This window comes from Poeciliopsis prolifica, unplaced genomic scaffold, assembly GCF_027474105.1.
Source record: "Poeciliopsis prolifica strain line A6 unplaced genomic scaffold, Auburn_PproV2 SCAFFOLD025, whole genome shotgun sequence".
Taxonomy (NCBI): Eukaryota; Metazoa; Chordata; class Actinopteri; order Cyprinodontiformes; family Poeciliidae; genus Poeciliopsis; species Poeciliopsis prolifica.
The window spans coordinates 743,719-758,451 of NW_026562400.1; the positions used below are offsets into that span (position 1 = coordinate 743,719).

At 39.0% G+C, this 14,733-nt stretch overlaps 1 protein-coding gene across 1 annotated transcript in view; it reads left to right on the forward strand.

Annotated features, from left to right (window-relative positions):
* The window catches only part of si:dkey-22o22.2 (neural-cadherin), a 119,910-nt gene extending 105,278 nt beyond the window's left edge, over positions 1-14,632 (forward strand). The window contains exons 25-34 of the mRNA XM_055047225.1: positions 870-997; positions 1,370-1,497; positions 1,747-1,858; positions 4,418-4,598; positions 5,111-5,277; positions 6,134-6,398; positions 7,208-7,388; positions 7,530-7,780; positions 8,474-8,631; positions 9,632-14,632. Coding sequence (XP_054903200.1) covers positions 870-997; positions 1,370-1,497; positions 1,747-1,858; positions 4,418-4,598; positions 5,111-5,277; positions 6,134-6,398; positions 7,208-7,388; positions 7,530-7,780; positions 8,474-8,631; positions 9,632-10,315 — 2,255 coding nt within the window. The 3' untranslated portion in view covers positions 10,316-14,632. The remainder of the gene's footprint in view (positions 1-869; positions 998-1,369; positions 1,498-1,746; positions 1,859-4,417; positions 4,599-5,110; positions 5,278-6,133; positions 6,399-7,207; positions 7,389-7,529; positions 7,781-8,473; positions 8,632-9,631) is intronic.
* Positions 14,633-14,733: the final 101 nt, after the last annotated feature.

The window sequence follows — 14,733 nt, forward strand, 5'->3', positions numbered from 1 at the left end:
GAGACTTCAATTTGAAATGTGACACTCGTTTGATTAAAGTCAAAACATTATTTTAACTTCTAAGCTCTCTAAGACACAGTGTGATCTAACACCGCCAGTGGGGAAGCTTCATCAGCGCGTCCTTTTCAACAAACACAAAGCGTTCATCAATCTGCTGCTGTAGAACAGCATCTCAGCGGAGGAAACGCTTCATAAACTCTAATGTCAGCTCCCAGCGGTTCTTATGTGGTGTTAATGGATTAGCCCGCCGATGGCCTTTCAAGCGCTCCTTGCATAAGCTTGTGGCATTAACGTTATGTAATTATCGAACCCGGGTTGTTGCCGAGCGGATCTGGGGAAATAAAAATCAAAGATGACGGCAGCATTGATGTTTCTGAGCCGTTTTTCACTTAGATGTTCAATATTACGACTGATCCGGTCACAAACTCACACACACACACACACATGCACACACACGCGCACACACACTTTGGCATGGATACACACATCTGATTGGGACAGAAGGTGATTGACTGAGGGGATTTCTGCTGCCGTTGATGGGATTCAGCAGCTTACACAGCAATAGTATTGATGGCATGCGTCAACTTTTAAGACCCAACAAATAAAGTCATCCTTTGTGCATCTTTTGTGCTCGGTTTGATGTGACGATAAATTAATACAAACTCACTGTACAGGACGCTTTTATTCATAGTGATGAATCACTGAGAATTTTCTGGCTGATTTTAAAAGGAGCAATATCTGTGCTTTCTCTACCTGTTTCAGGATTTAACTCTATGGGTTCTGACAATTTTGTAGGTTATTCTTCTGATGTTCGACCACAAAATAAAAGTTTGTAATCAGAATCCATTTTTTTCCGCCACTTCATCCAGAGTTAAGGAACGGAGTTCCAGTTCTGAGTATAAACCACGGATCGGGAACGCTGACCCTTCAGCTCCCACCTAAAGCTACGATCAACGACCGGCGCTGGCATCGCCTGGACATAATCAGCGACGGGAAGGTAAGCAGAAAAACAGATGGATGGTGATAAAAAAACAATATCATGACTGTACATATAAATGTATCTGTTTTACCGGGTATTGATTAGAGTACCGAAAAAAACTCCTATGTTGAATGAACTTTGACATGAGAGAAATATTTATTTAGCAAGCTAAATATTTAGTTTGGCAACAAAATATTTATTTTGAAACTTTGACATTTATAAATAAATAACATGGTGAAAATATAACTTTAAAAAGTTGCCTTTTTAAAATCTTGTTAAAATGTCTCAGTTGCAGATGATCAATCAGTAAATCAACAGTATTTGATGAGTAGCACCAGATTTCTAATCAAACACCAGTGACTGTTTATGTCCCTTTTTCTCTCTGTTCAGCTTGTCCAGCTGGTCCTAGACCAGTGTGGTGGGGTCCCTGTGAATGAGATGGAAGGTGTTGGAGGGGAGACCCGAGAGATCGATGAGTCCGACTGCAGAGCAGCAGGAGAAACGCCCGGGAACCAGCGGTATGAAATAACCTGGAGATAGTGGAAAGAAATCTCCACCATCTGCAGAATAGTGGTGGTTAATAATTGCGTAATTAACTATTTATCATAGTAAATTTACATTTTGAAAGTTTTTGGACTTTCATCTGTACATTTGGGTCTGAAAACATTCCAAGAGCACCCAACCATCTTTAGCATATGTTTTTTTGGCTTTTTTTTTTTTTTGGCTCCTTTTGCTGTTATATTTCTTTAATGTGTGCTTCCTGTCAGGTATTTAAATGTCTACCAGCCTCTTCAGTTGGGAGGAGTGAAGGAAATGTCTCCCTACCGCCGTTACCGAAGTTTTACTGGATGCATTCGAAACCTGGTGGTGGACAGCCAGGTAACACAGCTCTGCATGTTTCAGTGTGGACTTTAAATATTTATGTGGTGAGCGCAAAAAAAATCTGTTTATGCTGGAGCAGTTTAAATTTGAATAACCTCAGGTTATGTTTAACGGTCAGAAACTAATGAATAGGATTACCCATCATTCTCCTCCAAATGGAAATGAGTCAATAAAGAAGTGAAGGAAACACAATATGTTTGTGTTTTCATCCTAAGAATCATTAGCTTTTCCTGGATGTGATTCTTGCCTTGAAATGCAGCTGCAGTGTGCATCAATCTGTTTGTGCATGCATGGATTCACTCCCACCGGCTCCTGTGTGTTTGTGCTCGCGCGCCGTGGGGTTGGCGGTCCGACAGATGGTGGTCTGAGCTCGGCTCATCAGCCAAGGCCAATATAACAACATCACAATCCAAAAGGTAAAATGAATGAATAGAGGCTCTCGTTTCCCTGCAAGCTGCTGCGGTTCCTCTGCTGCTGAAGGAAAAGCCTCAACAAGCTCCCACAAATCCCAGAATTTTCCCCAGGAAAGCGTTCAGTCAGCTTTAAAATGAGAAATGTGGAAGTTCAAGATGTTAGCGTCGGCGCTGTTATTTTTTCCCACAATCCCTTGTGTTTTGAGGCTGCATCTGAAATGTGTTAAGAGGTTAAGACAAAATTTTCCCTGTTACTGCACTTTTTTCTGTATGTGAAAGACGGCAGAAAAGTGTCATGATTACAAATTGTGATTTTTTTTAATTCAAATTACACAAAACATAACAACAGCATGTGGCCTTGCAATTAGCTCTGAAAATAAGATCAAGTCTTGTGCTACTTCAGCATTTCTTTTTGCAGAAGTTTTTGTCTTTTCAAAGAAATCATCTGCCAAGAAATGTTAGATCTATCTTAACTAATTTACTATGATTTACTCATAGTTTACTGCAGAGATGAAGAGGGACATTTGAATTCAAGTTGAACTTAAGTGGCAAAAACAACCATTTGAGATTTAGCTGCCAGCATTGGCTTTTCATAATTACTGCTTTTGAATTTAAAGCTCTACAGACATAAAGTAAAAGCAGAAAATTTATTGTTGTAGTTTTAGCAAATTAGGACGTTATATGGATTTAACTGCCAAAGACTAAATAATTTCTGGCAGTGTATTAAATTCTTACATGTATTATTTGCTAAGATGAAGGTTTTCTAAATGTACCAAGAAGAAAAGTTAAATCTAAATTGATTTATGATGTTCCCCTCCTCCAATCCAGAGATGCCCCAACCAGCAAAATGAGCTGTCTTTAATTAAAGGTCACGCATGATGAATGTTCTTTAATATTCTCATAAACATGATTCAAATCAGCACTTTTCCTACATTAATTACAATTTTATTAGGTACTCGAGTTGATAAAACCGGTCCACGGCCCATCTGTGCTTTCGTAATGGTGAGAACCCATCACTCCATTTGAAATGATTAATTAACTTCAATTGAAATTCACTTTTTACAAAAATTGAGCACATTTTAACCTTTAAAGAAATCTAAATCTGAAAAAATGTATCCTTCATTAGATTTAGGATTAAGAACTATTTCTTAATTTTTCAGGTTTGATTGTGCAGTGATAATATCAACTCCTTATGGTGAATGTGCTGATGAGATATTTACATATTCACACTGAACCAGTGGATGGAAGTACAGCTTTGGAAAAGGAACAGAGTGTAATTTTAAAAAATAACATGTCCTGGACTTACAGTTTATATTAATTCAACTTGAACGGATTCTTAAGCATAGCTCAGTTGGGTAAGTTTTAGGATGGTAATCTAAAGGTCCAGAGTTGTAAACTGGGTGATGTCGCTGTTGTTATGAGCTAGCATGTCTTTGCTCAAACACATCTACATTTAGACACCTAAAAAGTCTGACGTAAATTCTAGATGTCCAACAAACGTTTATTTTTAAGCCAAATACTTCTCAAGTATTTAAAACTACACATTTATGAACCATTTATGCCAATTTTAGGTGTATTTTGAACAAGTAATATTGTGTTTCTCTGGCACAAAGATGTAAAGATTCCTCAGAACATTATGACGGGATGTTGTGACATCCTTGCTTCTGGAAACGGGAAACCTTTTGAATTTTAGAAACTTCACATCTCTGCCTCACTTTCATTTCCTAAGATCTTGTGGCAATACAAAGCTGCTTTCTAAGCCCCCAAAAAGGGAGAAATAGTGAACTCAAAAAACACGCTTGTCATTGCTGTGTAATCAAAGCCGATTTCCCAGATTCCTTTGGAGGAATTCAGCTTACATTTATGTGTTAACACAGACTGACACACCACAAAATGCTGCCACAGTGCGCCTGCCAACTGAAACAATGGGCTTGTGTGAAAATTTAGTGCATGTCGAATTAAGTCTTATTGCATTCTAAACTCAGGGGATCAAAACAGCGGAATTAAAACAAAATCCAATCTAATGTTGGCCGTGAATACAGCCTGGAACTCCTCAGACGCCACGTTTTATGTTTCAGTGTCCTGCTTTTGATGAAACGTTACAGAGCAAAGAAGAAATGTCAGTTTTCTGGTTTCGTCTCAGGTGTACGACCTGGCGAGTCCGGGCGAGAGCGTCGACAGTGCGCCAGGATGCAAGCTGACAGACGGCGTGTGTGTGACGGCGGCCGGTCCTTCCTGTGGCGTTCACGCCTCCTGCCTTGCCGACTGGGGCTCCTTCAGCTGTGAGTGTCGTCCAGGATACAGCGGACACAAGTGTGAGAGAGGTGAGAGACCCTTTGTTGTGAAAACTCCTGTGGATACAGCGCAGTTTTAACACTTCTTGTTTATTCATTAGTGTTCAGTTTTATTTAATTGTGACTTGTTGTTTTGTTCAGTGAGCTTTAGTTTGTTTTTAAAGTGTTTGCTAGATTTTATTAGTTAAATGTTTCGTTTTTATTAGTTATACTAGTTATTAGTTTATACTAGTTTTTCATACTAAAACTAGTTTTAGTTTTTTTGTGCTGTGGTTAATTTTTAGGTGTAGAATTTAAAAATGAATTACTGTAATGTGCTTTCACTTGACATGAACTGTTTCTGGGAGGAGGAAAAAAATCTATTTCACTGCAGTTTGAAAGGCTAATAAAAACATTCAATAACACAAAAATGAAGAATATTATATGTATAATTAAAATATGTTTTAGATGTATGAATAGATGTAATTCCAGTTAGCTATAGGTTTGGTGATCTCATTGATGTTAGTCTGCTATTGTAACTTTGCCCTCGGTTCACTGTTCAGCTGTGCAGGAGTTCTCCTTCGACTCGGACAGCGTGATGCGTTTTCAGCTCAGAGGGGGCGGCAGCTCCCGACGCACCAACATCCAGATGCTTCTCCGGACCAGAGCCACCTCGGGGACCCTGCTCTCCGTGGCATCCCGGGACTCCAACGAGTACATCATTCTGGAGGTCAGTCTGACTTTCCGCTGACCATGGACAGGTCATTACTGCTAAATGACCTGTCCATGCTAACATAAACAACCACTACTAGTTACTGAAATCCCATTCTGGATTTTAGTGTCATTAATACCTTTTATAGTAGACACATAAATCACGGATTGGCCCTTTTTCCTACAAGAGGTTTTTCACATAATTTGAAATCAGATTGAGTCAAAACTGGTGGTGGAACTCTATTAAAATGATTAACTGAGGTAATTTGATGCTAAATAGACATATGAGGCCAACAACAAAGATCTTAGTTGATTTTAATCTGTTATTTAGATTATTTAATCATCAGATTGATGCAAAGTGCTCGTATTACAATTTAACCTTTGGATGTTTCAGAAACTTCTTTGAAAAAATCTATTTTGCTTCTTAGATTTTAAAGCTTTACTGATTAGCTAACTCCTTTTAGCACAACTTGATCACAACAATAGTCTTTTCCAGCGTTCCATAATAATGCGATTCATCCTGAATAGTTGTAGTTTGCGGAAGTAGCTGTGTGTCAAACGCTTACACCTCTGCTGTAAGCTTATGCATTTTTCTGTTGTTTCTTCAGTACTTCTTGGTGCAGCACCACCACAGGCAAGTGGTTGAACATGTTATCCTGCTGCTAAATCAGAATTGTACAGGATATTAAAGAACTAGTGTAGCACTAATTTTGTAAAAGTAAAGGATTTCTCAATTTTCCGCAAACTTAATAATTGTAAATAAATTAAAGACTAGTTCTTGTGAATTATTCAGTGTGCAATTACTGCAATTGCAATGAAATGTTAATGTACTCTTAATATATCCATCCATCTATTTTCTGTTTTCAACTTTTCAGATCAGTGACGGTCACGTCTCAGTGCGTGCCAACCTGGGAGACGGCGCTCAGTCTCTCCAGCTCCCCGGTCACAGAGTGGACGTCGGACAGTGGGTCCTGGTCAGCCTCAGTCGACACGACAACAGGTTTACCCTGCGACTGGAGCAGGGGGGGGGCTCCCGGGAGGTTCAGGCGCAGCTGGGGAGCCGCAGGGAGATTGTGGTTCATCCGGCCAGCCTGATGGTTGGCAACAGACTGAATGCTGGAGACAAGGCTGACTTCCAGGGTGAGATCTTGCTCTCATCAGTATTCATCTGTCAAAAGGATTTTATTTAACCTAAACTGGAAAAAAAAAAAAAACAATGCAAGTTAAATAATTAGCTTTACATGTTGTAGGACTCTTTGGATTTGGTATTTCATTTACAGAGTATAGGCATAAAATTAGATTATTTAGCAAACATTTAATAATTCTGTGCTTTGCCAAAGTTTTCAGGTATTGTGAATTCACAATATGTGAGTTTTTCACTTATGAGTCCAAAGAATCAGGACGAACCTCTGAGCTGTAAATAGTTTTTTAGCTGAAACATGTACGTTTTGGACTCTGAATGCAAATGCAAGACACACTTCAAATTTTTCTTTTCAAAAAATGCTGTAAACATATAAAATTTTCTGTCTACTTAAAATTTGTGCTTTACTTCATAGTGGTCCATCATATAAAATTCTTAAGAAAACAGGTGATAAACAGAAGGAATACTTTTGCAAGGCACAATAACTGCAATACTTGTTAAAGGACAAAAAAAGCCCCAATTTATACTGTTCTAATATTCAGACCTTATTAAGCATATTGAACAAATGAGAAATGGTTTTATTTTGGTTTGGAAAGCAGCAGAACTACATTCTGATAACAGTTTGATTTTCAAACATTAAGTGTTTTTTGACAGACTTTCATGATTTTACGTGCTATTCTGTTTACACCTTGATCAACGTTTTGTTCTGGATGGTAATGCGTTAAAAAGTCATCAAAACTTTGGTCTGATACCTCAAATAACCTGTGAGTTTGTCTTTTCAATCAGATGTTGTTTTTTCTCCATGCAGGCTGCCTGCGGGACGTCCGTTTTAACGGCCACATCCTCCCTCTGGACGGCCAGAGCCGGGACATGGTGACGCTGCTGGAGAGGCGGGGGGTAACCTCGGGTTGCTCCAGCGACGCATGCAGGAGCCAGCCCTGTCGCAGCCCGCTGCGTTGCATCGACCTGTGGAGAAAACACCAGTGCAAGTAAATAATGCACGAACGCAAAACCCACACAGAATAAAGTGAACTGAGTTGAACATATTCAGGTCTAATGAAGCATTTTTAGAGTATTGGTACCATTTGGAGCTCATCCAGTCATCTCTGCTGGACTCTGACCCGTTGCAGGTGTCCGGGCCCTCAGGTGACTGTTACCGACGAGTCTGGTCTCCAGCGCTGCGTGCCGTCACCCTGTGACTCGTCCTCCTGTCGTAATGGCGGCATATGCCATCCCCTGTCAGCTGACAGCTACCAGTGCCGCTGTCAGGAGGGATTTAGAGGTCAACGCTGTGAGCTGGGGCAGGTCAAAGGTCAGAGGATGGCTGCTCTCAGCCCCAGCTCCATCCTCGCCATCAGCATGTGCCTGCTTGTCTTTATTGGTAAGAACAAGTGATTGTTAAAGTAAATCTTTTGCGTTGCTTTATGTGAGTTGAGCTTTTCGCCAATATCACACTCCTGCAGTGTTTAACTTTTGTGTTTTGTTAAAACTTTCACCATCTTGCGACAGAAATCTTGAAGAAATCCACCGATCCTAACCATAAACAACCAATCAGAGCCAGGAGGAGGGGCTTAGCGCTGTCCATCAACTTAATGTACTCATTGCTAAATGTTCTAATAGTGGAGAAACAATTAAAACAATTAGAAACTGTTCATCAGCTGTCATCGATGGCTATGCTAACTAGCCTTAGCGTTCGTGGCAGACTACGTTGCATACATGTGAATGATTGATAGCACTAAGACCCTCCTCCTGGCTCTGATTGGTGTATTTTTGCAGACAATAGTAGCACTGAAGGAGAGATGAAGGAGCTTGATCTTTTCACAGATTATCTGTCTCATATTATATTGTCAGGACGGGGTGACAATTTCAACAAATATGGAACAAATATTTTTAATAAATAATTTTTATTTTTATAAAAGTTGCATATTGCAGCGCTAAAGAAAATTTCTGGTTGTTTGTCAAACTGCAATGCTTTAAGTTTGAATATGTTTTCTTTTGACAATATCCTCTATTAATTTCTTCTACCTCCTGTACCTGTGTGTGTGTGTGGGTGTGTTTGCGTGTGTGTGTTCAGTGGTGTTGGTGGCGGTGACCGTTTGGAATCAGAAAGGCAGCCGAAACAAGTTCAGGAAGCGAGGAGTTTACCACATCCCTGCTGAACACCAGAGCTGGGAAGACATCAGAGAAAACATCCTGAACTATAACGAGGAGGGAGGAGGAGAGCAGGACCAGGTACCTCGTCACACACAATGCTAAACATGTTCAACCTTCTGCTTTAAAGTTTACACTCACCTGCTCACAGTCAGAACATCTCAACAGAGAACAAGTTTATCCAGGAATCAGCAGTTCATTCTCTGGCCTGAATCTGTTCTCTTGCACACAGATGTAGGGAAATGTGAATAAGTGAAAGTAAAAATATAAAAATAATGACAAATTGAAGGAGTTTTTTTGTGCTTTACAAGCACAATCAAGAAACTTTATTACCTTCAGTTGTTTTAGAAATGCTTCATACAATAAAAAGAAATTTGACCCCTTGAAATTGGGCATCTGTCTCTTTAAGAAGCTCCTGCTCTTTCTGATCATCTGGACGTCATCACAAGATCTTTCCTTTATAAATGCTTTAATAATGTTTTTACCAGTGTTGTTCTCAGAAGTGGCTCATAATGAGCTTAATAATTGCTGCTGCTAGTGAAGGAGGCGCCTGAGAGGAGAGATCTGTGAGACAGAAGCTTGACAAGGATCTACATGGAAACAGACACCGTTTAAAGTTTCTCAAACATCTCAGCTGGTTTTACCGCTGGCTGCCGGAAAGAACGAAAGTGTTGTTGATTTACTATCCAGAAATCACTTGCTGCATTCTTGGTTGTGCATGAGACGCTACTAATACTTTCCAAGGATGTACGGTATAATTGTGCATCTGTTTGCAGCCTTTTCCACTTGTGAACACTGAGGTGGAGGGTGTGGCCAACAGCAGCTTATTTGGATTTAAATAATCTAAATAAGGCCCAAAAGCATCTCATTCTGAAAGAAGCTCAGAAGTGAACAAACTGAGACCTTGTCATTAAAGAAGGATTTTGTGCAATGAACATGTTTTGTTGTTTTGTATAACCCATAGACCTATCCTAACCTGTTCAAGAACACATCCAGGAAAAAGCTCCTGTCTTCAGCAGAGTCCTGACTATAATGAGATCTTTAATTCATGGACTACATGCTTCTGGTTTCTTCCCTTCAGAATGCATACGACATCACAGAGCTGAAGCGTCCTCTGTGCTCCAGCTTGTCCCAGTCGTCCTCCTGCACCACTGCCCCGCTCATCAAGTCCTCCCCCGGCTCCCAGGAGGAGGTGCATCCATCCGGCTCCTCCTGCAGCTCCGGCGCCCCCTACCTCAGCATCCCGCACCACCACCACCATTACCATCACCACCATCAGCACACAGCCGGCGCCGGCTACAGCAGTGACGCCACCTACGCCAACTATTCCTCTCATGCAGGCAGGGACACAGAGATGAGTGACACGGGCAGCTGCGTCGACGCTCCGCCCGCAGCGCGCTCGCATGTGGACTTCAAAAGCTACGTGGAGCGAATCATCTGGGAGGCGGACAACGACAGCGGCGCGTTTCCAGCCGACGCCTACCACGTCTGGTGCGTGGAGGGCTCCGGGTCCTCAGCAGGAAGCCTCAGCTCTCTGGGGTCCGCCGTTTCCTGCAGAAGAATGGCTGCTGGGGACAAGAAGGAAGAGGTAGAGGAGGAGGAGGATGAAGGAGGTTTTGTGTGTGACAGGCTGTCACGGTGGGGGCCGAAGTTTCAGGCTCTGAGTGAGATGTACGACCGGCCACAGCTGGGCCTCACGTACAGGGACGCAATAGCCTACATACAGAGGAGCCACAGCCATGACCCGCTGCCTCAGCACCACTAGGGGGAGCCACTTAACTGACCACACAGTCCTACTTTGCTTATGGGTCAGGAAATGATGCATTCACACAACATTCAGGTTCTATTCACTATTATGGTCCTGTCAGGGATATTTACTCAGGGCAATATGGCTTCAAAATAAAATCATTTCATTCATACCAGATCAGATTTTCAATTTTAATTTTTTCTCACTTTGTTTCCAAGAAAAAATAATAATAATTCAAAAAAGTGACTTTTATTTCAATCATCTCTTCTATGAGTTGTAATACAGAGTATTAGGACTATCATTTATTGTTGAATTATGAGAATATTGTTGCAATATTGACACAAAAAAAACATTTTTAGTAGACATAACATCTTAAAGTTGCAAGAAAAGAAGTAATTATAGTGAGAAAAAAAGTCTTGATAAGGATGGAGATCTGATGTGACGTCAGTCAGTGCAGTTCTCTCTTGGAAATACTCGGTTCTTTGAACAATCGTTTCAAAGTCCTGTTACTGATAATAATTTGATGATGATATGTAAAAGATGAATTGTTTTTATTAAGTGAATCCAATACAAAAAATATGATTTCACTAGATTCATTTTAATTTTTGTTATTTTTTGTGTTGGAGTTCTGATACGATTACTACAATATTCTCCTTATGTTATGGCTGTAATCTTTGGAATGTTATGACTTTATTCATATAATGAAGTCATTAAAAAATTGTGGCCTGGCCCTAATATTGTCATAGAGTTGACCAGAGTTCAAAGTTCAGATGAATAGACGCTGTAAAAGACGCTTGTCAGGTAAAATGGCTGCTGTGGGCGCTCTGACATCACTATGAACTATGACAACTCAAGAAGTGGTAAAGAAAAAACATTACGATTTTCCAAAAATAAAATCTTCACAAAACAAAAATTTGATTAATAATCCAGCTGTAAATGATGATATTTGAAGTCCCAAAATCTTTCCAATTTAAGTCCAGACATAAACAAGAAAGCTTTGCTTATTTCTGCTTCTTCAGTGGTTATTTTATGAAAAGGAGGAATAAAACCAAAGAAACTCCAGTTTATGAGTAGCCAAACAACAGGGTTCATTTTAAAAGGGACAAAACATTATAATTACCAAATATTAATTCTGTTACAACTAAAATATAAATAACAGTCTTTGCTTTAATTTGGTCATATTGGAGTTTTTTTTTTTTAGTATTATTTGTGTATTTTAGTTGAGTTTGAATTATGTTCTGCAACATTTTATCAGGGCTCATCTAATAATAGCTAATAATTTAGTTTCATTCCCACAGTTCTTAGGTTTTTGCTGCTGGATGTTTACTTCTGTCTTTTTCTTGTCAGAAACTTTTCTATGTCCCGCTAACTCGCTCGGCTAGCTTAATGAGCAAAACAACTTGACTCGGTGGCCCCACTTCGAAAAACACTGATAAGGAGATGAAGGTCTAAACGGCTCTGTGCAGCAGGCTTTGACAGCAGGTTTAGTTACAGAACATCTAATCCAACAAAAAGGGTTTAAATGGGATGTTGTGTGAATGCAGCAGCTCCTCTCCCATGTGTTCACCAGTGTTGGGAGAAATTCAGACACATTCAAGGTTGGAGGTTCATTGTGTTGTGCTCCTTTTTTCAAAGAAGTTGTGCTTCAGAAGTTTGAGGAAGATAAAAAGCACAGTATGTGTGATGTAGTTATTCAATTTGTAAGAGGCTTCTGGGTCGCTGTGCTTTGCTGTTTGCGAAATGCAACTTTGAGGGTCAAAGAGTGTTTTCTCTGAAGCAACACCACCATCAAATGATGTGAGAAACTTTCAGTGGCTGGCGGCCAGAGTGGAAGAATTACAACTGCTACACTTGAAATCTCAGAAAACATTAAGGCCTTGAACATGACTTAAGTTGTTCTTTCACAGCATTTTATTTGAGATTTTTTGGGTCGGAAAGTTTTTCCTTTGAAATTTATATTCAAAATGTCCAACATACTAAAAGTCTTTCCAAGGATCTTTGCAGTTTTTTGTAAATAAACATGGACAAACTTAGATTTTTAAATTTCCAGGTATTGAAGTATCTATAAAAACTCAAAAATAAGCTTTTAATTTCTCTTTTCTACCTTCTTGTTGCACTAAAAGAGGATTCAGTCTTCATATAGGACAAAACAATCAATTTGAAACAGAACTTTTGTAATATTGGAGGGTAAAACACTTTTTCCACCTTGTAAAATTACTGGTACATTTTTAAATAAGATTATTTTTCTACTCACTTAAAGAAGTTCATTGAGGTGATTTGATGGTTGTTGGTTGTGCTGTTGACATGCTGGTTACTCCACTTTTCTGTCCTAGAACTCACCTTTTTACGTACAAATTTCATCTTCAAGCTGCTTTGAAATTTCTATTCATTGAAACAAAATGGTAGCGAGCCTAGTTTAATATTTATTTGCAGTTGAAGATGAACTTATTAGTCTGCTAAATGCTTAATGACGCAAACCTCCGTTTTAGTTTTAGCACATTTATCATCCAGCCTCAAGGTGGTGCCAAGAGAGAAGAGAAAGAACATGCTGAGATAAACGTGTTTAAATGTGAAAAATTAGAAAAACGTGAGGCTGAACCAGATACAATTCTGAAAATAAATAAATACATTTAGAACCTTTCACACAAACTTTTAACAGTTTTAGATTCTATATCCAGTCTAAAGATAAATTAATTCTGTACAACATGAAGCCAATCATGTGACCTTCAGAAATATTCAAATTTTTGGATCAAATTTACCTTTTAAATTGTGCTTTTCAGTCCTGGTGAGAGTTGTTGGCTCTTCTGGTAAATATATGTGAAAAGACTTAAAATTATTTTGCTTTATAGCAGATTTTCAGAAAAAGTCATATAACCTGAGATCAACTGATTTAAGAAAATCAGTTGAGATAATTATTTATACTTCTAAAAATGTTACTAAAATAACCACAATTACGCTTTATTGTTTGTATGTGGAACCCTTGAAATTAGAATTTATGACTTCCTGTTTCCAGGAGGTATAAATACAATGTGACACCAGAGCTCTTTTTTTTTAGCTTTAGCGTTTTAAAATGGGAAAGACAAGAAAACATGTCATTCAAAGCAAACCTATGTTGATGTTAAGTCAAACAATTTTTTTCATTTTATGCAACTTCCAGTATTTGATAAATTCATTTACAATCCCTTTATTTATGGTTCCAATGAACATAATGACCACATATAGGTAAAGTTTTTATTATTTTTATCATCTTTATCTTGTATATTGAAGTGTAGAAGTTGGTCCAGTTCTAAAGAACGCTTGAGTATTCTCACACTATAATCTTACACTTTAAAAATCCACATTTGTTACGTTTTCTTTTTGTTTTGCTCTCATCAAAGTTTGCAGATACAATCAAGATAAAAGAACTGAAAGAAGCGAGGCTGCTTTCTGCCGCCCTAATCTCCAATCAACCCTTCAGAGTTTATTTATTGATCACTCAAAGGTCTTTTCACAGCTGTAAATTCAACTGTTATCTGGTCTGTGGTCGTTTGTTTCACCTGCATTAAAGCAGACGGTAAATCTGTCGTCCTGAAGGTGAGATAAAGACAAACAAATAGGAGACATTTATCAGAACAATTGTTTTCTGCACATGACTTTTTAAAGTTTCTTTGCTATCAAAACAAAAGTGGGTGATTAGTTTAACCCGCATCCATTATTTACCACCTGGTTTCATTGTGCTGCCTGATGAATGTAGATCTACGTGGAGATGAGGACAATCAGAGTAAAAAGGTTTATTTTAAACTCAATCAACTCAAACGTCTGCTGCCAGTTCAAGGTTTCATGACGCAGCTCTCCATTATTGTTCCTTGAAATCTTATTTTGGATTCAGATGTCAGATTTTCTTTGTTGTTTTTTTGTGCAGCTGCCAGTATGAATTAGTTAAAGTTCTTTCCTTCAGATGGTGAAACAGGTTTTGTGTTTCTCTTCTGGTGCCTAAAGTGAAATAAAATAAAAGCAAAATAAGCCCTGAAGGAACTGTGCACAAAACTATGCATCCAAATGGAGTAACACAGGCGTGTGTGTGTGCGGGCGCATGTGTGTGTGTGTGTGTTTTTATAAACTGTCGATGTGAAGCAGATGTTGAGTGAGTTTTGGCCTCTTCGGTGTTCAGCATCTGTTGTAAATCCAGAGCTTTCGGAGGCGGAGGTCTGAACGTGTTGCAGCATTCCTGTAGGTTTAAACTGAGCAGAGATGAACAGTGTAATATGATGTACAAGTAAACATTTTTATAGCTGCCTCTCATGGATTATTCCTTTTGTATGTGACTTTTCATAAAAAATAAATAAAAAAACCTTTTCCCCATAAAGTTTGTCCTGTGTGTAGTTGATTGTATCTGTCTGCTTTTATGATTATGGCTTTTGTAATGATAATTTCTTTTAAAATTGGAATCATTTTCT